Source organism: Cyphellophora europaea, assembly GCF_000365145.1.
Source record: "Cyphellophora europaea CBS 101466 unplaced genomic scaffold supercont1.2, whole genome shotgun sequence".
NCBI lineage: Eukaryota > Fungi > Ascomycota > Eurotiomycetes > Chaetothyriales > Cyphellophoraceae > Cyphellophora > Cyphellophora europaea.
The window spans coordinates 171,364-196,464 of NW_008481808.1; the positions used below are offsets into that span (position 1 = coordinate 171,364).

The following is a 25,101-nucleotide window of genomic DNA, read 5'->3' on the forward strand; positions in this document are numbered from 1 at the left end:
TCTAGCGCGACCAAGGTACTTTTGTTAGAAGCCCCATGGATGTTAGCACAGTGGGAATCGTGACAGACCATGATTACGTCGAGCTGCAGGAAAAACTGGTGAAACCCATGTAAAACTCCACTGCCTGATCTTGCCCTATCCTCATCGGCACCCTCCGAAATCTCAGTGCCCCGCCCCCACTCAACAGTTCATGCAAAGTGCCATGCCGGTATAAATTTTCGCGATATCGGCTTGCTGTCTTTCCTGCTCCTAACAGTGCGCCGGCGGGCTACTGTTCGTAACATTTGTCGCATACCTGTTACTCAATTACGCATCTACACTATGCCTGTGACTCTCGTTCTGGGCTCCCAATGGGGCGACGAAGGGAAGGGCAAGCTGGTGGACATCCTGGCCTCCTCTGCGTCCCTCGTCGCACGCGCTGCGGGCGGTAACAATGCCGGCCATACCATCGTCGTGAATGGCGTCACCTACGACTTCCATATCCTACCCTCTGGCCTAATCAACCCTTCCTGCAAGGTCAACCTCATCGGCACCGGCTGCGTCGTCCATATCCCGTCCTTCTTCAAGGAGCTCAGCGCGCTGGAAGAGAAGGGCTTGCAGGGCGTGCGCGAGCGCATCTTGATCTCGGACCGAGCTCAGATCTGCTTCGATCTCCACACCGTTGTCGATGGCATCTCAGAAGACCGCTACAAGACTGGCGTCAACCCAAAAGACATGATCGGCACCACCCGGAAGGGCATCGGTCCTTGCTATTCGGACAAGGTTGCCCGGAAAGGTGTCCCCTTCTGGATGCTGGTCAACGATGCCGAATCTCCTCGCTGGGAAAAGCGGCTACGCGAGCTCTACGATGGCTACCGGTCTACGTACGGCGAGGCGGCTCTTGCGTCGTACAGCGTTGACGCCGAAATCGAGAGACTGCGCAGCGTACGGGACGAGTTAAAGCAATACGTGATCAAGCAGACTCCCCTGTTGGCTTCTGCAGTCGGTATTGCCGGCGCGTCTCTGCCTTCAACCAACGGTACCGGCGTGAACCCCACCGACTCCGCATCGGCTGGCATGAACATTCTCATTGAGGGTGCGAACGCCCTGCTTCTCGACATCGACCACGGCACGTATCCCTACGTCACATCGTCCAACACCGGCCTCGGCGGCGTCTTCACTGGTCTTGCCGGCCTGTCTCCGACAGCCCTTGCCGCTCCAGGCTCCAGCATCGTCGGCGTGGTCAAGGCGTACACCACTCGCGTCGGCTCTGGTCCATTCCCCACGGAACTCGATGCCGCCATCTCCCCCAAGGACGCCGAGTATGGCGAGCGCCTGCAGCGCGTCGGACGCGAGTTCGGTGTCACCACGGGCCGCAAGCGCCGCTGTGGCTGGTTCGATCTGGTGCTCGTCAAGTACTCGGCGCAGATCAACACATACACGGTCATCAACCTGACGAAGCTGGACGTGCTCGATGACCTGGAGGAGATCCGCGTCGCCACGGCCTACAAGGTGGATGGTGTCGAGGTGCAGGATTTCCCGGCTGATCTCGATGAGCTGGAGCGCGCCGAGATGGTGTACAAGACGTTCCCGGGCTGGCAACAGAAGACGACGGGTGTGAGCAAGTGGGGGGATCTACCGAAGAAGGCACAGGAGTACGTCGAGTACATTGAGCAGCAGGTAGGCATTAGAGTCAAATGGATTGGGACGGGGCCGCGCAGAGAGGACATGATCGTGCGGTGATCGCCACTGGAGGTGAGAGCATGTGCAAAAGGGGTTCTGGCTTGCATGCGAGGCCGGCCATGAGCCGCCGTCCGCGAAGTACAAACGCGCTGGGGGGTCCTATGCAAAATATCGATTCTTCATGATTTTGTGGCGTGCGGGAAATATACAGGATGCGGAAAGGAGATTCCTCGTCGACTACAGTAGCTTTTCCAAGTGTGCCTCGACGGGGGCAATATTCAATCCTCTGACGTGTGATCGAGCATAGAGAGCACAGCCTGTCTGCAGAGACATAGACTATCATCCGACATCGCAAAGACCATACGGAAATGAACAAAAAACATCGGAAAAACTTTGAGCGAGGCTTTTCAGTTCAATTCAATTTGTCTCCGAGTGGTATCGCCAGGTGTTCGCAACTTTAAGTCTAGGAATACAAAGTCGCCCATGTGCCCGGTCCCAAACTACCGCTGACGATAAGTTGAGGGAAAACAAGGACAGACACATTGACCAAATTCAGCCCGAAATGTCTGCCCCGGCCCTGTCCTGCCCTCACTTTGGGCGTTCATTTTGTTTTATGTAACCTCTCCAACGGAAAATGCAAAACATCGACACGGTCGGCCCCATCCATGCTCACGCAATAGTGATCTGGGAAGTAAAAACTCGTTTACAAGCCAATGGCAAGTCCCGCCACAGCAACAGCGCCAGCAACGAAGCCGCCCATGACCCTCACGTCCGCGGCGCCCGATCCTGAGCCACCGGTCGCGCTGGCCGCCGCGCCGGAGCCTGTGGCGCTGGCGCCGGACTCGAAGGCCGATGCGGTGTTGGATGGGTCGTCGCTGCTGCCGCTGCGCGTGCCGGTCGCGGACGAGGAGGAGCCGGAGGAGGTTGAAGAGGGGGTATACGCCGCTGTGAGAGATCGTGAATTAGCTTGTTGGTTCTGTAGCAGGGTAGCCTCGCAGGCCCACCGAGAATGGCCGTTCGGTGGGACGATGTATGTAGGTCAAGTATGAAAATGCTTGTTCAAGACTCACCAACAGAGCTACCAGCAGCCGAGCAGGTGCTGATAAAGGCCTCCTGCGCGAGACTCTTGCTGTCCTTGTCCTTGCAGTCGGCGTCGATGGTCTCTTGCACGTCCTTGGCGTTGTCGCCGCAGACTGCGCCTAGGTCGGCGGGACTGTCCTGCGCGCCCACGGCGGAGAGGAGGCAGGCGGGAGGGTTGGCCAGGGCGCCGAGCGTGAGGGAAAGGATGGGGAGGAGGAGTGTGGCGCGCATGTCTGCGGATTTGCAGGTCTGAATGGGTGTTGAATGGTGGTGGAATTGGTAGACGGGGACGCGATCAATTGCGATCGTTCAATGTAGATTGGAGCGGTTGAAAGAAGGTAATGGGAGCTAATGAGTGACTGCAGAAAGTGGGTGAAAAAGGAATGACTGTCAACGTTGAATGAACGGTCGGAATGAATGTGAACAAGAACAAGCTTAAGCGACAACGAGCATGAAGTTGTCGTTGACCCCCTTTGCAGGCGAGTCGCCAAACGCGGTCCCAACCGAGTCTTGGCACCGATCGACTCCGAATCTCCTCTCTCAGCCTGACGAGACACGATGGCTGCAGCACTTATCTTCCCCACGTTTCAGCAACTCCCTGCTGTGCATGCCACCGTCAGCCGTGGAGAAGTCAAAACATGCGAGCTTATCTGTTGCTTGCATCTTGTTAGCTAAGGGCACTGAAGATACCACTGACAAGGGTCCTTTCTCGGCGCGATGACGACTGCCGTGCTCCGTCTATAAGACTTCAGCCGTGCAGTCCCAGGTAAGCGAGTTCACATATATAACAACGCAAATATACACGTCTTACGCCAGAATCTATCGTTATGGACGAGACGGTCGTCCGCCTAGCGGAGAAAGCCTGGTGTACTTTCCCATCCTGCCCCTCCCTCCACCCCGCCTAACACTCCCAGCCCTCTACACACCCCTCGACGGCTCGCAACGGCTTCTGCTCGCCATCGCCGGCATTCCCGGCAGCGGCAAGACTACGTTCGCCAGCCTCATCGCGGCCGAGCTCAACAAGCGCCGCCGCACTTCATTCCACGCCGACCACCCCAACTCCCCAACCTCTGGCTCCAATGGCCAACCCGACCTCGCCTACGTCGTACCTCTAGACGGCTACCACTTGACCCGCGCCCAGCTCGCCGCGTTGCCCGATTCGGAAGAAGCCATCTTCCGCCGCGGCGCCGCCTTCACCTTCGACGGCGAATCCTACCTATCGCTCGTGCGCCGGCTCCGACAGCCCATCGAGGCCACCACCACGACGATCCACGCCCCGTCATTCGACCACGAAGTCAAAGACCCCGTCGAGAACGACATCCCCATCCCACCGAGCGCGCGCATCATCATCTTCGAAGGCTTGTACCTCGCGCTCTCGCGCCCGCCCTGGTCCGAGGCCGCGGATCTCATGGACGAAATCTGGTTCATGGACGTGCCGTTGCCGGTCGCCGAGGCCCGCGTCGCCAAGCGCAACTTCGCCGCCGGCCTGAGTCCTTCGTTGGACAAGGCCATGGCGCGCACGCGTCAGAGCGACATGCGCAATGCCAGAGACGTGCTGGAGAATCGCATCAATGGCATTGCGGAGCTGGTGGGAAGTGTCGAGGACGAGGCGTGGAAGAGCCAGGCGGTCGAGAATGTGGAGAAGGAGCAGCAGGCGAGGGAGGATGAGGAGCGGGCGAAGGTCAAGATGGTAAGTTGTGCGTTCCCTTGGGGGTAAGTTTGTTTTACTGATTGATTTGTAGATGGGTGAGAGGGGCAGGATGGATAGTATCGCGGCGTTGGCGGCAGATGGAGCTGGCTGGTGAGAAGTCGACTGTTGCAGCTGTGTGCACACAACCCGTTGTTCCTGTCCGAGGGATTGTTGGGCAGCTTCCTCCGCGCCTGTATGTGAAAAATGCCACGGGCGAGAAACCCATTCGACCTGCACGGGTAGCGGTCTTAAGAGTGCTAATATGGCTGCGCCTTCTCAGAAGAACGATTTGATTTTAAAGGTTTCCAGCGAGTCGGCATCATTGACACCCTACCCCTTCAGTCATTTTGATATATAGGCAACTGACTTCAACACGAGACATGATAGGGTGTAGTCTCTAAATCTGGACATGCCACCTGCACACCCCCACGCACACCCAACGTTACCATTCCCCAATCCCCTACTGACCTGCCCGCTTCTCTCCCTGCCTCAACCTCACATCGCCGTCCGCACCGCACACCGAAACGCCGTGATAGTCGCCTTCCCCACATCCCAGGCCCCAGCCTTCGCATACTCATCCCCCTCAATCAGCTCCCTGACCTCCTGCTCGCTATTCGCCTTGATGAGCATCACACTGCCCGTCATCTCCGGGGCGCCTCCGTCGGCGGGCTGCTGCGCGAGCGTGGCGCCGCCGAAGACGATTTGGCCGGACTCGATGCGCGGCTTCAGGTTGGCGAGGTGCGTGGGGCGCGCGGCCAGGCGCTTCTCGGGCGCGTTGGGCACGTCGGGCACGGTCACGAGGTATTCGTACTTGTATTGGGACATGGTGCGGGTGGTGGTGGTGGTGAAGGGGCGGTGGTAGATGAAAGGGGAAATAGAGGTTGATGTGTTGGGTGCTTTAAATGCTTTGAATTGTGAGATTCTCGATGGTGTTGGCAGTCTGCGGGGCAGGCGCAATGTGGCAATCGAGGACATGGGAATCCGTCGGTGTGGTTGCCGGTTGCGTAGGTGGGGCGTTTATCTCAGGTGGTGGTGTTTGTGGGGAAAGTTGATGGGTGAGTGTTATCAGAGCTCTGTCGGGTTGGGCGGTAGCGACGGGACCCCAGCGGGACCTCAGCGGGAGACAAACGGTCAACTTGTACCGGTTTACGATTCCCGTGTAATGCAGAAAATCGTAGACTGAAGGGCGTGCTTTACACCTGAATCGGAACAGTGGGGGTTGTGCGTGTGAGTCCAGGAGGAAGGGCGTCGAGCACAAAACAGCTCGAGGAGTTGGAGAAATAGAGCCTTGTTCAGCCTTGTTCAGCCTTGTTCAGCCTTGTTCAGCCTTGTTCAGCCTCGTAGATCGGCTATATGCTACTCCGACCTCTGCTTCATTCATGCTTTGTCGCTGCTCATCTTCCCACGTCTCTCCTCAATCCTACAACAGATACCGGAATCGCTTGTTCTCTTTGTCAGTCAGGTCTAGCAACTCAAAGTCCTCTGGCATGTCGACGACTCCCATCTTGTCTCTCCGCTTGTTCTCCCACAAGTACAGCCCATCCAGAGTCAGCGCGAGTAGAATCGCACACGCAAGGAATGCGACGATGCAGATCTTAGCCGGAATATAGGCCGGAGCGTCACTGTCTCGGAACGTCTTGGGTCCGATGATGTTGCCAATGCAGAAGCTCATGAGCACGATGGCTGACATGGTTGTCTTCTTGCTGTGTCCGGCGTAATTTGCCGTGATCCACGAGTAGAGCAGTGGCAACGAGGCACCAACAGTGCTGGTCATGTAGTTCCCGGCTAGTAGGCCGGCGTTGTTGTCTGCAGGAAGCCAAGCCATGAGAGCTCCGCCCATCATGGTCGGGATGATCAAACAGATGATGACGATACAGCGTGCATTATACTTGCCAGCCAGGAACGACCCAGCCGCAACGGCGATGAATGACACTGCTGCGCTGGGCAAATTCAGCAACAGCGTCTCATACTCGTCGAAGCCAAAACTCGAGATGATGATAGACTGAAAGGACGAAACCGCTCCGTTGGGCACATTTGTCGCGATGACAATCAATGCGATCAGCCAAGTTCTGATGTCGACAAAAACCTCCTTCACCTGCGCCCACTTCAGGTGCTTGTTCTCGATACCGGTCTCGTTCCCGCGAACGCGATTGATGATGAAGATCTTCTCCGCATCTGAAAGCCGAGATTTCATCGGATTGTCCGGCAGGAAGCAGAGAACGCAAATGCCGACGACGATCGTGATGAGACCATACAGCAAAAAGAGGATCTGCCAGCTTTTGAAGTTGGCATTTGGGTTCGAGTTGGCGTAATGAAGAAAGCCGTAACTGATGAGAGACGAGATGGCCGGTCCGAGCGACGTTCCCTGGTACCAGATCCCCATTCGTGAGACTTGCTCGCTCCTACGATACCACATCCCAGTGACCACTACCAAAGCCGGCGCAACACAGGCCTCCATCGCCCCGAGCAAGACTCTCAGCGCAATGACCGATGCATAGTTCGACACAGCACAGTTGCATGCAACGGTGATGCCCCAGAGTACCACATTGGCTCCGAGCCATTTTCCAACCGGCAACCGCTGGATAAAGTATGTCTGCAGAGGCTCGCACACCAAAAAGGAGACATAGAACGCCATGGCCAGGTTGGAAAATCCATTTGGTGGCAGATTGGTGTCTTCGATGATGCCCATGACAGCGGCATAGTTGATCAGTGTCTTGTCCGAATACTGCAAGTAGTAGCAGAGAAACATCAGCGGCATCAACATCCAGTCGACTTTCCGCATCAACTTCTTCTCGTCTACATCCTCGAGATTGATCGTGCCGGCATTGGCTTCAAGAAATTTCAACGCTTCATCGATATCTCGGGACGCAACGATCTTCTTTTCACTGCCGGCGCTGATGGAGACCGTGCGCTCGGCGGCAGCTTCAATGTCTTTACCGGTGCCTTTGCCCATCTTCTCAGAGATGTGAAGAATGCAGATTACAATTCCGAACCTGGGTGCAAAATGGTCATGATTTATCCTCGATGCCCGCCGGCGATTCTCCTAGCTGGCAATCCTCCGCACTCGGTACTTGCGATTGTGATCTGCTCGTCCAATGCCATTGGCTTGCTGCTTAACTTCATGACTCTATTCAGCAGACCGCCTTCTAAATCGAGCAAGATCTGCTTCAAGATAAACAGGGGTCCTATCAGCCAACCGCTCAACTCCGACCAATGGCTTCGACGGTCGCAAACTAATCTTGCTGCTTCTCCGGAGACTTCATTGTACACGACTCCATCCGAGGCGCGACCCGAACGCCACGTGTAATGTTGGAGTAAGATGCTGGTCGCTATGCCCCCTTGTGAGGACATCCGAATCAAACCCCAGCGTCACTACGTCGGACACGGTGACACCTCAGAGGTACAGGGTCGCTGCGCCTCCATGAGCCCAAGTAAAGCAATCGCACGCTCGAGTCTCCCATGAAACACTAGTGCTCAAGGAGTGTGAGCAAACAAGCACCGCTTGCTAACTGATCGCATCAATCACAACAAATGCCGTTCAGATGTTGTTTGCTGCCCATTGTTGGGCATGAACACAAAATACCTGCAGCTCATGCGTCAGTACAGATCTCTTCTTCCAGCACTGAGCCCTAAACTTCGGGGAAGCGAATAGAGGTCCATGCCTCCGAATTCGGCCCTTAGCCAGGCGCAAGGCGTCCAATTTGCCTCATCTCAAACCCTGTTGCCAAATCCGGCGCCTTTCCTGCCTAGCGTGGTGGACATACAGCTTGGAACATTATGAAAAACTTATGGGAGCTCTTCTACTTCCTGTGTCATGGCCGCAGGTGCCTTTCAGTGAATGATGCTATTCAGCATGAATGCTGCGGCATTTCAGATGCAATATCTTGGCGCCAAGCATTGTCGCTTGCATGCCTTCCTGTGGCCACAGGCTATATTTTATATCTGATATACAAACACAGTGCCGCTTGGTTTTAATATCGCTCTCAAAAACTCCAGTGTCTTTCCAGAGCCTAGCTCGATACTCTGAAGTGCTACGTCAGCTTCAACGAGCTCGTGATTCCCGAGACCGACTAGAGCACCTACTCGCCCAACCATACCAGGCAGAAGCGCATGTTCAGGCAAGAGATGAAAGTGCCACCTTCCGAGAGGCACAGCTTGCTGAGAAAAAGGAAACTTTTAACCAGCGAGAGGCAAGTGTCAGAAAGAGAAGATGCGGCTTACCTTGCCGAGGCACGCCTTGGGGAGATCAAGCGATGGTACAGAGCAGAGAGGAAGCTCTCGACCAGAAAGAGGCCGATATCGAACGCAAGCGGGAGGAACTCGAAGACAGAGAACAAAAGCTCAAAGCCGATGAAGACGCTATACGTGCCGCTGAAGCACACCACACGCGCAACGTACAGCAGCTCATCAAGAGCATGTGGCTCCTGATACAGCTTAAGTTCCTACGGCGGTGCCATCTGGATACCAGCCACGATATCAGCAACAAACCACACTTAGTCAGCCAACATTTCCAATTCCTCGAGGGCCGATCGTTGCAAGCAACATCAACCACTCAACACAAACACCACCATATGTCCCGGCTGCCCAGTCAACGACTCCTGTACATCATCAAGCTACCACGCCAGCCAACAGTAGTCGTCCACCAGCTACCACTGACTACGCTTCAGGCATTCCCAGAAGCAACCTGCCGGGCATCCACTCAGACGACTTCTGGAGGGACCCTGACCACTATCTTGATACGCACATTCTGCCAACCCTGCCTGCGAACACCGGCATGCGAGAGTTAACAATACGCGAATACAGCGAGTTTCTGGTTGGGCACGGCATGAATCCATATCGTGGTCGTTACTGGTATGGGCTGGTCTCAGCACAGAGGGCAATGCAATTCAATATGCCAAGCTTTCACTGCCTGCTTTTCGGTTGCCAAGCATTTACTGCCTGTGATATCACGTCTAGTATTCGGAATTATCTCAAAGACATCTACGAGGCTGTCGTGATGTTACGATCGTCTCAAAGGGTAGTGCATAATGTCTTTCATGCTAAGCGGTGAAATTCAGCTTGCATCTAACTTGGGGTCTCATCTGCCTGGTATAAGCTGCCTTTACTGCCCGACGTTACTAAACATACTGGGCCTTCTTAGTGAAGGCGAACAGATGATAAAGCAGGCCATGGGCTGACACGAACAAGGCACATGAAACATGATTGTGAAGCAAGTCTCCTGCCTGATTGTCTCGTGTGTGTCACTCATGACTACTATAAGAGACATGCTTGCTGTGGGGTGTTAGATCCTTCGTTCTCTTTTTCTCCTTCTGAAACAGAAGATAGTCATCTTTACTACTAACAACCATCAGTTCTATCAGTTCTACCTATCAACCTTTGATCTCGAGAACATAACCATGAGTGAAAGCCAACACTCCAGCTCAGACCGCGCTGACCAGTCTTGCAATACCGATGCCATTGACCTCGCTTCCGAGGAGTATGCAGGGGTCCGACGCCAAGAAGCTTACCGCCAGAGCCGAGTCATCACCAACCTATTCTCTACCTCGCCAGCTCCGCACGAACTCGCCTTCCCACCACCCTCGAATCTCTTAGCTGGAGCGAGAGTGATCCGGGAACCTGGTCCTCGTTCCACTACTCCAGGCGAGAACGGCAGCTGGTCACCGGAGAATCCGAGCTGAACGTCAGAGATCAGGCGCTTGCTCGTCGAGAGCGAACTCTTGACGCTCTAAGGAGATCTCTACAAGCCAGAGAACAACAGCTGCAAGCCGATGAGCAATCTTTGAGAGCTGTAAGGGTGGCGATGGAACTTGCCTTAGCTTCAATGCAGAGAGCTGCGAGGGCCATTCGCAGAGCTCGATCTTCATCCGTGGACTTGCCTCCATCGACGAGGGTCCACATCGGCCAGGAGTCTTCAATGCTGCCACGTTTACAACAAGGACTCGCGCCATCCCAGCTCGAAATCATTGCTCCCATCTCTGACGCCATTGATATTGATCAGATTCAAAATATGTTCTTGAATAATCCCAGGCCAACACGGTCTTAAGAATACTGGCTGCTAGAAGGCGTGGAGGCACAGATAGCGAGCGAGACCGCAAGCACCTGGCTGAGCTTGCAGTTATGGTCGTTGAGGTATCCAGGCCTACAGAGGGTGTGCTGCAAGGAACTGGTATCTGGATGATTAGACAAGTAAGGAATCGAAGTTGGACGAGGCTTGTCACAGACTCAGGGGAAACGATCCAACATTTAGATTGCGTAGCGAGTGAGGCTTCATGGGATCATGTGCTTGCTGCCAAATAAGACTTCACAATACTTCTAGACAGGAACATGTTGCGTCGCACAGTGAATCCCACCGCCCAGCCTAGGCAACTCATTGATGTACACTTGCACGACCTTCCTCTCCGGAAACAACTCCTTGATCAACGCCAACGCCTTCTCGTCCGGCTCCTCGTCCCCAAACTTCGCCATGACCACACCGCCATTGACCAGCAAGTAATTCACATAGCTCGTCACCATCCCCTCCACCGTCCCACCCGCCAACTTCTCCTGATCCGGCTCATCCACCACAACGACCTCCAACCGCCGACCCTTCGCATCCGTCTCCTGCGCCAAAACCCGCAACGCATCCTCAAAGATCGCCCGGATCTCCTTGTGCGCATTCAACGGCGGCTTCGACAGCAGCACCTTTCCCGGCCTCACAAAGCGACACCACGCATCAACATGCCAGTCCGTGCTCTCCAGCCCCTCCACCCCCTTGAGCCAGATAACCTTCCGCACGCCCAACACGCGCTTCAACTCCGCCTCAATCTCCCGCTTACCCATCCCCGGGTTGCGGTTCTCATTCACGATCGACGTGTCCGTCACCATCAGCGTGCCCTCGCCATCCACCTCCAGGGCTCCCCCCTCCGACACGATACCGGCTTGTACCGTCTCCACATGCCCAAACTCCCTCGAGGCCAGGACCCGGCGCGCAAACGCCCCGTCCACCGTCTCCTCGGCCTTGTGGCCCCAGTAGTTGAAATTGAAATCCACCGCCGCCGTCTTGCCCGTGCGGGGGCTATGCAGGAAGACGGGCCCCAGATCGCGGATCCAGAGGTTGTCGACCTCGGCCTCCTTGACGACGACGTCCACGTCCTGGTTGTCGTTGTCGTTGACGAGCGCGCGCGCGATACGGGCGTGCGCAGGGTGCGCGTACAGCCAGACGGGCTCGAAGTGGGAGATGGCGGTGGCGATGGCGGCGACTTCGCGGCGGGCGGCGGACGTGGAGGCGGCGTCCTGGTAGCAGCCGGGGAGGTTGGGGAAGGCGGTTAGCGTGTGTGAGTGCGGGAGGTGTTCGGCTGGTTGGAAGTATTGGGGGGATGGGGGAGGGTTGTGGGAGGAGGGCGATTCGCCGGCGTCGCCCATGGTAGGCGGCGGTCCTATTGGTGGGTCTTGGGGGACTGTGTCGAAGATTGGACGGGAAGGTGATGTGCTTGTCGTTTGGTAGGGTTATAGTTTTCTACCTTGGGGACAACTTGGATGCTGCGAATTATATAGGAGATGTATTGTTGTCATCATAGGCTTGTGACACTTTATAGTCCTTCTTGATCATGAAGCGGAGGATTATGTGATGTGCTGGGGATATGAGTGGATACAATGGCCCCTGTTCAGCTTCAGCGCAAGCAGGGATTGGTGTCCAGCCCACTCGACGAAAGTCAAGCCGCCGGCGCTCAGCTCCGCAGGAAGTTTACTGTACAATAAACCCTCCGGCGGCAATCGGGGATGGCTTTGGTCCTGGATCGGCTCCGATGAGACCTTGCCAGGAGTATTGATTTCGCTTTTCCTCCGGGCTGTAACTCTCTAAGACTTCAGAGAACGTAATTCAGTGCTTACACAATGTGTGATCAAGTCTCCCATAAAGCACCAAATCAGCAGCCGGGCCGGTGGAAATTCACCCCAGTGCATTGCGTTGTCAGGTTTTGATATGAGCCTGAACTCGCCCAATATCCCGCATTTCACGTCTACCCTAACATAACGATGGACTCTCAACTCCCCACCTCAGACGGCAGCATAGTTGAAGCCACCATCGCCGACCTAACAGCAGCACTCACGTCCCAACGCACGACAGCAGTCGACCTCGTAACATCCTACCTGCTCCGCATCGCAACATACGACACCCGCAACACAGCCTTGAACTCGATTCCGCTCCTCAATCCTAATGTCTTCACTGAAGCCGCCGCCTCGGACGCACGTCGGGCAGCTGGCCAGCCACTCGCGCCTCTGGAGGGCATTCCCTTCACGGTCAAAGACAGCTACAAGGTCCGCGGCATGACTGTCGCTAGCGGCAGTGAAGCCTTCCAGCACCTCATCGCAAGCGAAGATGCATTCACGGTCAAGACCCTGCGAGATGCGGGTGCCATCCTGATCGGCAAGACAAACATGTGTCCCATGGCCTTTGGCGGGATGCTCCGCGGTGTCTACGGACGGGCCGAGTCGCCGTATAATGCGCAGTACCTTGCGGCGGCGTTTGCATCGGGGTCATCGAATGGCAGCGGTGTCTCGACCGGGGCTTCTTTTGCCGCCTTCGGTATGGGCGAGGAGACAGTGAGTTCGGGCAGGAGTCCCGCCAGCAACAACGCCTTAGTGGCTTATACACCGAGTCGAGGCTTGATCAGCATTCGGGGCAATTGGCCACTGTATCCGACGTGTGATGTTGTGGTCCCGCATACGAGGTGTATGGATGATATGTTGACCATACTGGACATCCTGACGATGGAAGATGAAAATACGATTGGCGACTTCTGGAGGGACCAGCCGTTTGTGGAGACGAGGAATAAATGGCTACGGAGGCCGAGCTCTTTCGCTGACATCAAGGACGCCCACTTCTTGAGCGGCAAGAAGATTGCGGTACCAGCGATGTATATTGGGCAATCTTCACATGAAACAGGCGTCTACACATCGGATGCGGTCATTGATCTCTGGTCCCAGGCAAAAGCCGATTTCGAGGCATGCGGTGCAACAGTTGAGGTTGTGCAAGACCTTCCGGTCATGAGACTGTACCAAGACCCGTCATCGTCGAATGCGGAGGAGCTTCCAGAGTATCTGAGACTGCCGGAGGACTGGAATTCGTCTGAAAGGGGTACTTTGATCGCTCACGCATGGGATGACTTTCTGCAGATCAACGGCGATCCAAGCCTATCCAAACTGGCCGCAGCAGACTGGACGAAATTCTTTCCCCAGATGTCACCCGACGACCCTCAACTGCGGTTCTCTGAAGTGGCTAATGCAGTGCATTGGTCGAAGTTGGCTTCGTACGTCGAAAACAACGTCAAGTGCGTGGCCTCTGGAAGCAGCAAAATTTACGACGTCCCACACCTTTCTCGAGCTGTCACAGCTTTGGAAAACATGCGCAAGAGGCTGTTCGAGGACTGGATGTCGATAGAGAAGTTCGATTTCGTTGTTTTTCCAGCTGCAGGCGATGTCGGTTATGCGGAAGCAGACATCGATGTTGATCTAGCCAGGCACACGTGGAGGGATGGCGTCAAATACAGCAACGGGAACAGATGTTTGCGCCATCTAGGTATTCCGAGCATCACGGTGCCGATGGGGATGCTCCGGGACAAAGGTATGCCGATGGGGTTGACAATTCTGGGCAAGGCCTACGACGATGTCGATATCTTGAAAGCCGGTTACGCTTTTGAGCAAAGGCGGCAAGGGAGAGTGGCGCCGCCTCGCACGCCAACCCTTCCAACGGACGTCCTGTGTGGCGAGAGACTGGATCTCGCAGCTCCCCCACCAATGCTCGAGATGACAGACTGCCATGCCACGGCGGTCTCAAAGCTCGAGCTCGTCATTGCAATTGAAGGTAGAGTGGGAATTCCAGAACAGATATCTAGAACGGGTGTCCGACCCGCAGTGGAGGTGTACATCGATGGTATCAAAAATCCTGAGAGCGGTCTGAAGTTGAGTCCCATTAATGGCAGCAACATGTTCAACTTTCGCGGCGAATGGGCAGTCCCAGCACCGCCTGAGCAGGATGAACGGAACAAAGTCGTGGGACGAATCGCAAGGGACGGAACCATGATCATCGTCCGAGCAAGGAACGGTTCTGGTGGTCGTCCAGCTGGCGTGCTGCGCTTGCTGGATTCTAGAGATACTGGTAGCTGAAGGATATGAATGTCAATCGTTTCTTTCAATGTCAAGGCCCGATTGAAAACTCCGAGCCTGCTTCCACGAGCTCAAGCCAGGTCACCGTTGGGTCAATCGCTGCTGTTGCCCACACAAATTGTAGGAATTTATACATGCAGTTGCATGACTGCGTAGCGATGCCACCGCTGAGATATTTCATCTGACTCAGCACCAATGCCTGCTCGTTCGTGTCTTCTAGCTCGGTACATGCAACAAAGTAGGGCCAGAGCAAGTACAGTACCTGGTGAGTGTCTGTGGTAAAGAATTTGGCCACCTCATCCCGAATCTTCTGGGCGATCTGCGTGCGAATCAGATGCTGATTCTGTGACTGAGCCTGGAGCTGTGCAAGCAGGAGTTGTGCAAGCAGCTTGTAACAATTTGCATGACGGACCATTTGGCACCTCTGGTCTTGGCTAAGATAGAGTCCTTGATGCTCGGCCGCATGGGGCTGAATTTGCGGAACCCAATTGTCGACCTCCCTACTAATTTCGGCTATCCGGTGTTGCACTGTGACTGGATCCAGCAATGAGATTTTGATATCATGTATCAGCACAGATATATCGTATAGGTGCGGCAGGGCTTCTTGAGCGATGCCATACGATCGCTCGATGAGCTGTGTAGTAGGCTGAGACCATCTGAACGATGGAATCTCGCCACATTTCCCACATTCCATCACCTCAGCAAATATCAGTGGAACAAGGTGTGGGTCGACTTGAGCCGAGCCGGCATTGATCAGTTGAGGATACCAAGGTTTTATTGCTAGCAAGGCTGCTTGAGCGATAGGCAGGAAGCCGTACCCGAATGTCAGATCATTGACCGAGACCAGGCAATCGGCCACGAACAATATCACCTTGGCGTCATCTTCGGTCGCAGAGTCACTCAGTCGCAGCTTCTGAAGGGCATTGCAGCACCACTCCATGTTCTTCACAGTTGCTGCAGTGCCCAGTTCAGAGTCCGTCTCCTCTTCTGCTTTGAGCGCTCCTGCCAAGGCTAGCAAAGCGTCCTTGACCTGAGCTGGCCCATCAAGAAGCTGTCGAATGAGAGAAGACTCCATAGTATTCGAAAAGAAGGACTCGATGGCGAAGCTGTTGACGAATCGACGGTCCAGTCGATGATCCTGTACCAGGTACTGCGCGAGCTTCACTTCGGCTGGCTCCAAGTCTTTGAGTGCCTCCAGCACCTCAGCTGGAGGCTCGAGAGCCGTTTCGACATCTCTGCTCGGCGGAGTCTGTGATTTCAGCGAGGTTTGCTGTACCGACGACCCAGACGATAACGTGCGCGTCCGCGGTCGCCCCGCCTTGCCTGTTCGTCGATTGGTCACACATCTGTGGCGTAGGCGAAAACAGCGATCGCAGGCATCCTGGTCATCACTGAAAGTACAGCGGGCTTTGATTCCGTAGCAGCGGTCGCAAGCTCTTGAAGGCGGCATGAGTTTTGCCAAAGCAATGTGGTCAGTGGAGGTGGCCGAGATGAGGTGGGGACATCAAGCTGGCCTTGTAAAATCCTCCGTCGGCTGTCGGAAAGGAGGGGAAGCATAGATTAGTCCGCCCCCTGATTAGGCACGTGCATCCCTGGCATCTTAAGGCAAAATGTACCCCAGAGATCTTTCCTAGATGGGCATCATTTGAACGCCGGGCATGTGCGACGGAAGGTTTTCAGGCATGGTAGTTCACTCCCGGCGGGCGCTGCCGCCTCGCAGCCTACTACTGCCACTACTGCCACCACTCAAGCTGCCCCTGGGCAGATAGTGATCAATTCAACCATGATAACAGAACATGATTACGTTCTCTCGACGGTATATATATACACGCGTTGCCACCCGCCAGGCATCATGAATGCCAGGCTGTCACACTTCATTCACAATGGATCCGTCAAGCGAAAAGCCCTTCGATAGCGAGCTACCACCAGGAACAGTGCGTATTTTAGATGTTGCGCATTCCAGGACTATCCTCGTTCCTCGACCGACCACAGATCCGAATCAGCCTCTAAACTGGAGTACGAAGCGAAAAGTGCTGCAGATGACCATTCTCTGCGTTTACACCACCCTGATCTTTGCAATGTCAGTATACACATGAAAAGGTTGCAGCCAGCAAATTAACACTTTCAAGTCTTACCGTAACTCCACCTCTTTGGCAGAATATCTCGGACGAGCTGGGCATCTCAATAGATGACTTGAACTATGGATATGCAACAGCCTATTGCTCTCTTACTGTTGCGGCTTTGGTGTTTATCCCGTTGTCCATAAACTTCGGAAGACGTCCTATCTATCTCATCACCAGCTTGATTATGCTCGCTAGTGCGATATGGATGGCCAACATCAGAACTACATTTGACGTTATTGGTTCTAATCTTCTTTCTGGAATCGCTGGTTCTGTCAATGAGGCTTTGTTTAACGTGACGGTATGCCAAAACCCGACTACAAGACTACTGAGAGCTAACGAGATGTCCAGATCTGTGATCTGTTTTTCATCCATCAAAGGGGCACCATGACCGGTATTTATCTCCTGGTGGTCATTCTTGGAACATACCTTGCCCCTATCGCATCTGGATATATCGCTGTCTCTCAGGACTGGCGCTGGGTCTTCTGGCACTGCGCCATCTACGTGAGTGTGACGGTCATTGTCATGCTATTCTTCCTTGAAGAAACAAAGTGGGAGGCACCACTACTCAACTCCACTCCCCTTCCCCAAAGTGAGCCATCAGGCACAATTCAGAAGGGTAAGGGCTCAATCGAGAAGATTGATTCACAATCGGCAATTTCCGCAACCTCTGCCTGTGCCCAACAGACCGTCGATGACACCATCCCTATGAAGTCCTACCGTCAACGCCACCCTTGGTACACTGTGTCCCAGAACGTCTCCACATCTTACAGCCAACGGCTCCTGCGGCAGCTCTACCAGCCATTCATGATCCTTGGTATCTTCCCCGCCATCATGTTCTCGGCCCTGCAATACGCTTGGTCGGAGTCTATGCTCTCTTTCCTGGCTGTGACACAGGCGAGTTTGTATCCTCTCCCACCTTATAATTTCTCCGCGATTGGTGTCGGTAACATGAACATCCCACCCGCCATTGGAGCGATACTTGGCTCGGTGTTTGGTGGTCCTTTCTCTGACTACTTGATCATGGTCATTGCAAGGAGGAGACAGGGAATCTACGAGCCAGAATACCGCCTGTGGACTTTTCTAGTCCCGGGTGCGTCCATGGTGGCGGGTGTTTTGCTCTATGGATTGACCATTGCCGAGGTAAGCAAGCACCTTCATCATACCCCGGTAAAAGGATCCAAATTAACGTCGACTTTCCAGGGAATGCCATGGATTATCAATGCCGTTGGCGCAGGCCTAGTTGGCTTTGCTCTCGGCGGCTGCGGCGACATTGCACTCACCTACGTGCAAGACTCGTACGATGGTATCATCGGACCGGCGTTGATTGGGATTGTCTTTGTCAGAAACGGCATGGCTACCATCATGACCTTTGTGATCCCCGCCTGGCAGGCCGGCATGGGTGTGTACAACATGTTCGTGTTGCTTGGCGTGCTTGCGGCGCTGGTCATGCTCACGTGCGTTCCCCTCATGATCTGGGGACGACGCTGGCGGATGAAATTGGGAGATCGGTATGCTGCATTGGCCAACGACTGCTTCTAGAGTGTATTTTGTATGTCCACAATACATTGCTAGCCTTGTGAATAAGCTCCCCAGTAGCACTCGAGATGAACACCTGACAGCGGAATTAATCATAGATCTATATAGCCGTGGCTCGAATCTCTGCTTCTTTACTCTTCTCCGCCTCGGGATGAGGGCTGTCACTCTCCGAGTGTCTCTCTCGATCTACATCAACGCCATTGATAGGCGTACCGTAGACGACGTGCGGAATGAGCGTGCGCTTCTGCGGCCAAATCCAATTCAGCACCAGATAGATCACCAATGCCGACACGAAGCCGTACATGTAGTTGATGGCGAAAAGATTGCGCATGCCGGCGGGGATGCTGACGCTGTCCGGCGTGACACGCTGCGCCAACCCGGGCAACAGCGGCAGGATCACGACGGTGAGAATAAAAAGGGACCGCCAGTTACACTTTCCATAGATGCCGTCGGGATCGTACAGGGCCGGGACGTCGTATTTCCGCTTCTTGACGATCCAGTAGTCCGCGAGCAGGAGGGAGGCCAGGGGCGCCATGAAGATCGCGTAGGCGGACATGAAGCTGAGGAACGTCTGCGCGGAGGCCATGACGAGCCATGGGCACAGAGCCCAGCCGCCCAGGAGGAAACAGATGACTTGGCCGCGGAAGATGTTGATGTACTTGGGCCACACCGAGGTGATGTCGTTTGCGAAGCTGAGAGAGTTGGCGGAGATGTTGAGGCAGATCTGGGCGAGGCACCAGCAGGCCGAGGCGAAGAACGCTGCGGCTCGGCCTCCGGATGAGCCGTGCCAGTTGTCGATGATGAGCAATGGATTCTAACAAAAGCATTAGAATTCGTGTGTTCAGACAAAGATGAGGGATCAGTCTCACCCAAAGTGCTTCGCCCCAGATTTTGGCGGAGGCAGACGCGCTGATGATGCCAAAGGCACCAATCCACACCTTGAATAGCGGGATGACAGGCAGCTGCCATAACTGGCTGCCAGGCTTTGCACTGAAACGAGAGAAGTCTGAGATATTGACCTAGAATTCCATTAGCCATCCGTCCGTCTATCGGCAGAGCGTTTGAACCCACCGTGATTGTCGAGAAAGAGCCAGTGACCGAGGTTAGACTGCTCAGCCAGAGCCATGCTTTGGTACTGCCGCTAACCTGGGACGGGGCGTCGAAGAAGTCGCTGGAGCCAGCCTTGACGCAGATCCAGGCAACCATTGCGATCGCCATGGGTGGCATAACGATCGCCTTCGCCAGAAACATGGGTCGTAGCTTGTGCATCGGAATGAAGATGAATGGCGTTTGGACCACGAAGAAAATAAAGTACGAGATCATGCCTTGCGTCGTAATGCCCGCAGATTCGGGGAGGCTATTCGCCAGAGTGCCGTAGGAGGGCCAGATGGCTTTGATCATCTGGGTGACTGCAAGGGCGCCAGCTGCCGTGTTGACGCCGAACCAGAACATGGCCAGCACTGAGCGCGAGAGGATGGCGAAGTATGAGAGCCACAATCCGAACACGGCTCGTGCTGCGATCGGAAACGGGATGTGCAGTGTAGCTCCAATGGCGCCGTTGAAGACGGTCGGTATCGCGTTCCAGAGGGTTGCGAGCAGGACAATGACAATGGCATCCTTCGCCGACAGCCCTGCCGCAACGACGGAACTAGCACCAGACCAGGTCGAGACCGTGACCAGGTCGCTGAACCAGTAGATGACGAAGACCCATCCGGTCCATGTCCGCCTCTCGGGTGGCACAGGGTCCATGTCGGCGTTGGACCAGACATGGGGCGGTGCCACCGAGCTGGTCTGCTTGGGTAGCACCCATCCCGAGGCCTTTGTGCGAGCGCGAGCCCCCGATTTGACTTGCTCGAGGTTCAACATGGCTGGTAGACAACGCCGTCGAAGTTGCAGGACGGAGAGAAGCCGCATAGCCAAGGGCGAGGCCTGGTGCATATAAACCACGTTGCACCATGGCCATGTGCGGCCCCGTCGTCCGATGCAATGGCCACGTTATCTGTTATCTATGGGCCAAGACTCAGACTCGGAGATGTTCTAGAGACAACCAAGCACTCAGAATGGAGTGGCATGCTTCTTAGACCCGCGTAGTTCATTCTAGGTCCTCTCACCGGCTGGAGTGGGGTTCTGCCCACGGCTCCTGGAGGGTAGCGAGGAAAGCAATCAAGCAATTGGGTGGGGGGGATGTGCATCTCTTCTCAGTCTAGCCATTCCTTGGTCTCTGATAACACGAGCCGCTCAGTCGAATAGGATGCGCCTTATTCTGCCCAGCATCGGAGATGCCCACAGTTGTACAACAAGCCAGATCCCGCGCGGGCCATGACTCTATGCTCATCTTATGTGATGGATAACATTTATGTTTCGTGACTTGTGCTCATGTTGAAACACAGATACGCAACATCTTGAGATTCAGGGGTGCATTCGCTTGTCTGATAGCCATCACTCTATCACAGCAACATATCGATCTGCAATTCGCTGACTATCATGGCTCCAACAAAGTACTCTGATCGCACAATTCCGACCGTTTCTCTGGCGAACTTCGACAATCGGATCGACGAGATCACAAAGCAGCTTGTCGATGCAGCAGAGAACGTTGGCTTCTTCTGCCTCGTGGACCATGGCATCTCGCGTGAACAAGTCGACAAGATCTTCGATGCTTCAGCTGCATTCTTCTCTCTGGACGACGATGTAAAGGCTCAAGTGCCTTTCTCTGCTCAACACAATGCTGGATGGGAGAAGAACGCTCAGATACGACCCTCTACAGGGGCCGCGGACCAGAAGGAGTCTTATCAGATGCAATTTGGCTCAAACATGGACGGGCGCTGGCTGGCAGAGGAAACGCTGCCAGGCTTCCGGGACGAGGCGCTGCATTTCATGCGGTTGGCGCAATCCGTGTCCGAGCACTTGATGGTGTGCTTCGCACGAGGGCTGGGCTTTCCGGACGATTACTTCATCAAGGCGCACGACATCAGCGAGCCCGACTCACAGACCGTCGGCCGCCTCCTGCATTACTTCCCAACGCCCGAAACAAACGATGGCAAAGTTCACCACCGCGCGGGCGCGCACTGCGATTGGGACTTTGTGACGCTCCTCTTCCAGAAAGCCGGCCAGTCCGGACTCGAAATCTGCCCCGGCCGCGAAACGACCTCCCGATTCGGCGAGTCCGACGTCTGGACCAAAGTTGAGCCCGACCCAGACTCCAACGCCATCATCTGCAACATCGGCGACCTCCTCATGTCGTGGTCCGACGACCGCTTCAAGTCGACGCTGCACCGTGTCAAGGCGCCGTCTGAGCCGGGTGACTTCTACGGCGAGAGATACAGTATCGCATTCTTCAACCAGCCCCGGATGAGCGCGCAGATCCAGGGACCGAAACAAAAGTACCCCATGCTCACAGGCGAGGAGTTTACGAGAAATGCCATGCAGCGCAACTTCAAAGCCGTCTTGGAAGCAAAGGAGAAGCAAGCTCAGCGGGCGGTAGGTCCGGGAGTGCCGACTGCCACGTCGGTGTCGGTGGGAGCTTGAGGTAGATTTTTATGTTCTTGAAGGGCGTATACAGTTATTAGTATGAGTCGTTATGAGTGTGCGAATCCTCCCAAGAGACGCATATATACTAGGGCTGGGGGTGAGGCTGCGCTGTATAGCAACATACCGATGACCTGTGTGCGAAAATCACTACTCACCTTCGCCATTACAACGTCTGCTTCAGTTGGGTAAAAGCTTCAGAAATTGCCTCGTGCCACCAAGGGCTTCCGCATACGGCGTTTTTCTGTTCCATCATCGCGTGCTTAAGGACTAAACATACACACTATATCAAGCCAGGGGTCCACACAGCGCAATGCATCCAGGGCCCAAGCTCCTCATTCATTCATTTCACACTCTATCAAGTTTCAGCACACATCTCTGCCCTTTTGCAATCAACACGAAATGGTCCGTCATCTCCATATCCTGATCGGTCGTCGGGCTACCGATTCCTATCTGAAACCTCTGCACTACCGCCGCCACGGCGCACTTGATCTCCATAGTCGCCAAGGTTCTGCCCAAGCAGGCCCGCGCGCCTTTGCCAAAGAGCATCATCTGAGAGCGCATTTGCTCGAGCTGGTTGGCAGCGTCTGTGGCACTGGCGTCGAGCCAGCGTTGTGGGTTAAAGACGTCGGGGTTGGGAAAGATGGTCGGATCGCGCTGCGTGGTGAGGCCTTGGCAGGAGATGATTGTCTGTGCGTGCGGCGAGTCAGTCAAACGTGTTCGTTACTAGAGCTTGTGATGCTGCTGCTGCTGCATGCCGAGCTTGAAGACTAGGAAGCATGGGGAGAGCTTACACTAGCTGGGACAAATATCCCATCAACAACAGATCCACCCGCAGGCACTACCCGCGGAAGGGCGCCAATTGACGCTGGACGAACTCGAAAGATCTCTTGGACAACCCCTTCGAGAACTGGGAGTTCTGATATCGCGCTGTAGCTGTAGGATTCCTGCTGTTGGACGGCTTCTTTCAGCTCCTCACGCAGCCGGACCTGCCATTCCGGGTGGTGAGCCAACTCCCAGAACAGGTAAGTGAGGCTGCTGCCAGTAGTGTCAGTCCCAGCGAAGATCAAGTTTGTGAGCTCATCCACGATGCCATCGTCTGTGACGTGACGGGGAAGCTGCTGGCGCTTCTCGGAGAGCCTGAGTCTTTCATTGACCATTCTTGAGATGAGATGGTCGTGGTTTCTTGTGTCTGAGTCTGACGATGCTAGGTAAGCCGTATATGCAGTTGAACAATACTTCATAAGCTATTAGTAGATTGCAAGAAGCCAGGTATGAATCTCCAGGGGCTCACCTTCCTAAACGCATGAGCCGCGCCGTGAAAATCCCGAACAGATTTTACTGGTGAGTACTGTAGAAATGCGGCAATAGTGGGGAACATCCAGCGCACGAATAACGCTGGAAAGACTGCGTCGATTTCATGTAGAACTTCCGGGGGCTCGTCTCTCTCCAGGCCGCCGAAGCTCTCGGCTGCGAAAGACTCGCCTGTAAGATGTCAAAATACTAAACGAGTGGGATTTTGATTTGAAGTGCTGGTCCAACCCACTACTTACCCACAACACAAAGGGCCACCAATCTGACCCAGGGGAAGATGTCGATAGGCTTATCCGCTTTCTTGTCAAACACTTTGATCATACCAGCCACATGCTTGTGAACATTTGGTTCGAGCGCCGCGATGGCACTCGGGCCAAAGTTCGGCAAGATGCGCTTCTTCATAGCCCGGTATTCGTCTCTGTTGCGGGTAGTAAACGTGCTTTTGAAGCCCATCGAGTCGTACACAGGCGCTTTGGCGAATTTCGAGTTTGCTCCATAGATCTGGCGCAGCGCTTCTGGCGAAGAGAAGCTGATCTCGTTGGGACCTATCCGTACAACGGGGCCGTATTTCTGGTGAAGCTCGTGCACGGCCAGAGCGCGCTTTCCAGATAGTTCAAGCATTAATAGCCACACACGTGTGAATTTGGCCACTGCAGGTCCGGGAATGGGATGTAGAGGGTCTTTCCAATAGCGGATCTGGCTTTTTTTTAGTATGCGATCCAGCAGATTTATGATCCCGTGAGAGTCTTACCGCTGAAACTAGGAGTAGACAGACAAATGCTGCCGAGACCATGTATCCGGCATGTAGGAATGGTGTCATCTGCAATGGGCTGGAGAGGAGTGCCTTGGAATCCATTTTGATAGAGCGTTGCCCAGTATGGTCCACCAGGTCGTAGTGGATAAAAATTGCATACAATGTCGTAGTAGTTGATCGGATCACAGATGATAATTGTAGCCCTCACGATATATCTTCACCAGTGCCTCTAGCTTCCTGCAAGCGAATCACCAGTAGACATACATAAGCAAGTGATGTTTGTCAAAGAGCGGTTTGCCCCTCCTTCAATGAACCCGAGGTCTACCATCACCTGGAAATCCAGCACACTAATTCAGAGTCACGTGTAACTTGCAGATAGTGAGCCCATAGCTACCGGCCCCCTACTTTCCCGGCCTCGTGAGTCCTCAGTTGCGATACTGGTCGTGGGGCCTCGCATTGCCGAAGCTCGGAGTTGAGATCATGACAAGCCTGCTCGTCTGTGCCTGAGCGAGCTAGCATGAAGTGGCCCGCAGAGCCCTCTTCGCTGTCTTTTGGCAACCTCGATTGGAACGTAGTGAATAATGGTCGAGGGAACCGTCGGGCTTGGCGCTCAATATCGGACTTTCCAAAATTGTGGAGGCGTAGCGTCCAGGAACATGGTGGTGAAGGCATTCATTCGGCCAAAGCATCCAGGTCAAGCTGTGGGGATTTGAACTCTGTCGAGTCATCTCCAAGGCAGAACGCTAACTCAAGTTAAACGGCTCAACTGTGGAAAATGCTTCTGAACGTTGGAAAGTCCGCCAAGGTCAGCCATTCGGACTTCTTTCGGGAAGCGGAGCAAACATCGTTCCGAGCGGACAGTCCTATGCCTTGTATTCGCCCGGTACCCCGGGTCTGGCTGGCAAAGACTAGACAAGACCGTGTGGGGTCTCCGCAACATCGGAGTTGAACCTCGATATCGGCCTATCGAGCCCTATTGTAATACGCGAAGGGACTTTATACTGAGACTGGGGATCAATAACCATCTTGCCATTGGTTCTCTGTGACTACAAGGCCCAGTCTTAATCCGACTGCAAGTCCGTTCTCGGGTCGCCAGTTTCTTGCATACCAAAGGGCTTCAGGGTCGTCTCTATTCAGATGTGTGGCTTGTCCATCGCAGATGATCCGGGGATAGCCCCATGTTCATGGAGTACTCCGCCGAGCGCGAGTGATCTGGGTATACCAGCATCATCTGGTTATAAAGGCACACATCTGCCCGATTGATCATCAATGCC

General features: G+C 54.6%; 12 protein-coding genes across 12 annotated transcripts; 5 read left to right on the forward strand and 7 right to left on the reverse strand.

Annotated features, from left to right (window-relative positions):
- Window positions 1–321: 321 nt before the first annotated feature.
- HMPREF1541_01535 (adenylosuccinate synthase) lies at window positions 322–1,722 on the forward strand (the record flags this gene model as incomplete). Its single annotated transcript, XM_008715895.1, has 1 exon — window positions 322–1,722. The coding sequence occupies one exon, from the start codon at window positions 322–324 to the stop codon at window positions 1,720–1,722; it is 1,401 nt and encodes a 466-aa protein (XP_008714117.1).
- A 643-nt stretch (window positions 1,723–2,365) lies between these two features.
- Window positions 2,366–2,973, reverse strand: HMPREF1541_01536 (uncharacterized protein; the record flags this gene model as incomplete). Its single annotated transcript, XM_008715896.1, has 2 exons — window positions 2,366–2,607; window positions 2,733–2,973. 2 exons carry the CDS (start codon window positions 2,971–2,973, stop codon window positions 2,366–2,368), a joined length of 483 nt encoding a protein of 160 aa, XP_008714118.1.
- A 596-nt stretch (window positions 2,974–3,569) lies between these two features.
- On the forward strand, window positions 3,570–4,459 carry HMPREF1541_01537 (uncharacterized protein; the record flags this gene model as incomplete). Its single annotated transcript, XM_008715897.1, has 2 exons — window positions 3,570–3,609; window positions 3,657–4,459. 2 exons carry the CDS (start codon window positions 3,570–3,572, stop codon window positions 4,457–4,459), a joined length of 843 nt encoding a protein of 280 aa, XP_008714119.1.
- A 468-nt stretch (window positions 4,460–4,927) lies between these two features.
- On the reverse strand, window positions 4,928–5,257 carry HMPREF1541_01538 (uncharacterized protein; the record flags this gene model as incomplete). The annotated part of the gene is made up of 1 exon (XM_008715898.1): window positions 4,928–5,257. The coding sequence occupies one exon, from the start codon at window positions 5,255–5,257 to the stop codon at window positions 4,928–4,930; it is 330 nt and encodes a 109-aa protein (XP_008714120.1).
- A 595-nt stretch (window positions 5,258–5,852) lies between these two features.
- HMPREF1541_01539 (uncharacterized protein) lies at window positions 5,853–7,385 on the reverse strand (the record flags this gene model as incomplete). Its single annotated transcript, XM_008715899.1, has 1 exon — window positions 5,853–7,385. The coding sequence occupies one exon, from the start codon at window positions 7,383–7,385 to the stop codon at window positions 5,853–5,855; it is 1,533 nt and encodes a 510-aa protein (XP_008714121.1).
- Window positions 7,386–10,744: 3,359 nt separating this feature from the next.
- On the reverse strand, window positions 10,745–11,833 carry HMPREF1541_01540 (uncharacterized protein; the record flags this gene model as incomplete). Its single annotated transcript, XM_008715900.1, has 1 exon — window positions 10,745–11,833. One exon carries the CDS (start codon window positions 11,831–11,833, stop codon window positions 10,745–10,747), a length of 1,089 nt encoding a protein of 362 aa, XP_008714122.1.
- A 612-nt stretch (window positions 11,834–12,445) lies between these two features.
- HMPREF1541_01541 (uncharacterized protein) lies at window positions 12,446–14,575 on the forward strand (the record flags this gene model as incomplete). Its single annotated transcript, XM_008715901.1, has 1 exon — window positions 12,446–14,575. The coding sequence occupies one exon, from the start codon at window positions 12,446–12,448 to the stop codon at window positions 14,573–14,575; it is 2,130 nt and encodes a 709-aa protein (XP_008714123.1).
- A 31-nt stretch (window positions 14,576–14,606) lies between these two features.
- On the reverse strand, window positions 14,607–16,025 carry HMPREF1541_01542 (uncharacterized protein; the record flags this gene model as incomplete). Its single annotated transcript, XM_008715902.1, has 1 exon — window positions 14,607–16,025. The coding sequence occupies one exon, from the start codon at window positions 16,023–16,025 to the stop codon at window positions 14,607–14,609; it is 1,419 nt and encodes a 472-aa protein (XP_008714124.1).
- Window positions 16,026–16,458: 433 nt separating this feature from the next.
- On the forward strand, window positions 16,459–18,237 carry HMPREF1541_01543 (uncharacterized protein; the record flags this gene model as incomplete). Its single annotated transcript, XM_008715903.1, has 4 exons — window positions 16,459–16,655; window positions 16,705–16,996; window positions 17,047–17,838; window positions 17,899–18,237. 4 exons carry the CDS (start codon window positions 16,459–16,461, stop codon window positions 18,235–18,237), a joined length of 1,620 nt encoding a protein of 539 aa, XP_008714125.1.
- A 97-nt stretch (window positions 18,238–18,334) lies between these two features.
- On the reverse strand, window positions 18,335–20,100 carry HMPREF1541_01544 (uncharacterized protein; the record flags this gene model as incomplete). The annotated part of the gene is made up of 3 exons (XM_008715904.1): window positions 18,335–19,048; window positions 19,104–19,253; window positions 19,306–20,100. The coding sequence occupies 3 exons, from the start codon at window positions 20,098–20,100 to the stop codon at window positions 18,335–18,337; spliced, it is 1,659 nt and encodes a 552-aa protein (XP_008714126.1).
- Window positions 20,101–20,718: 618 nt separating this feature from the next.
- On the forward strand, window positions 20,719–21,759 carry HMPREF1541_01545 (uncharacterized protein; the record flags this gene model as incomplete). The annotated part of the gene is made up of 1 exon (XM_008715905.1): window positions 20,719–21,759. The coding sequence occupies one exon, from the start codon at window positions 20,719–20,721 to the stop codon at window positions 21,757–21,759; it is 1,041 nt and encodes a 346-aa protein (XP_008714127.1).
- Window positions 21,760–22,107: 348 nt separating this feature from the next.
- HMPREF1541_01546 (uncharacterized protein) lies at window positions 22,108–23,929 on the reverse strand (the record flags this gene model as incomplete). The annotated part of the gene is made up of 5 exons (XM_008715906.1): window positions 22,108–22,449; window positions 22,554–22,997; window positions 23,054–23,244; window positions 23,313–23,769; window positions 23,825–23,929. The coding sequence occupies 5 exons, from the start codon at window positions 23,927–23,929 to the stop codon at window positions 22,108–22,110; spliced, it is 1,539 nt and encodes a 512-aa protein (XP_008714128.1).
- Window positions 23,930–25,101: the final 1,172 nt, after the last annotated feature.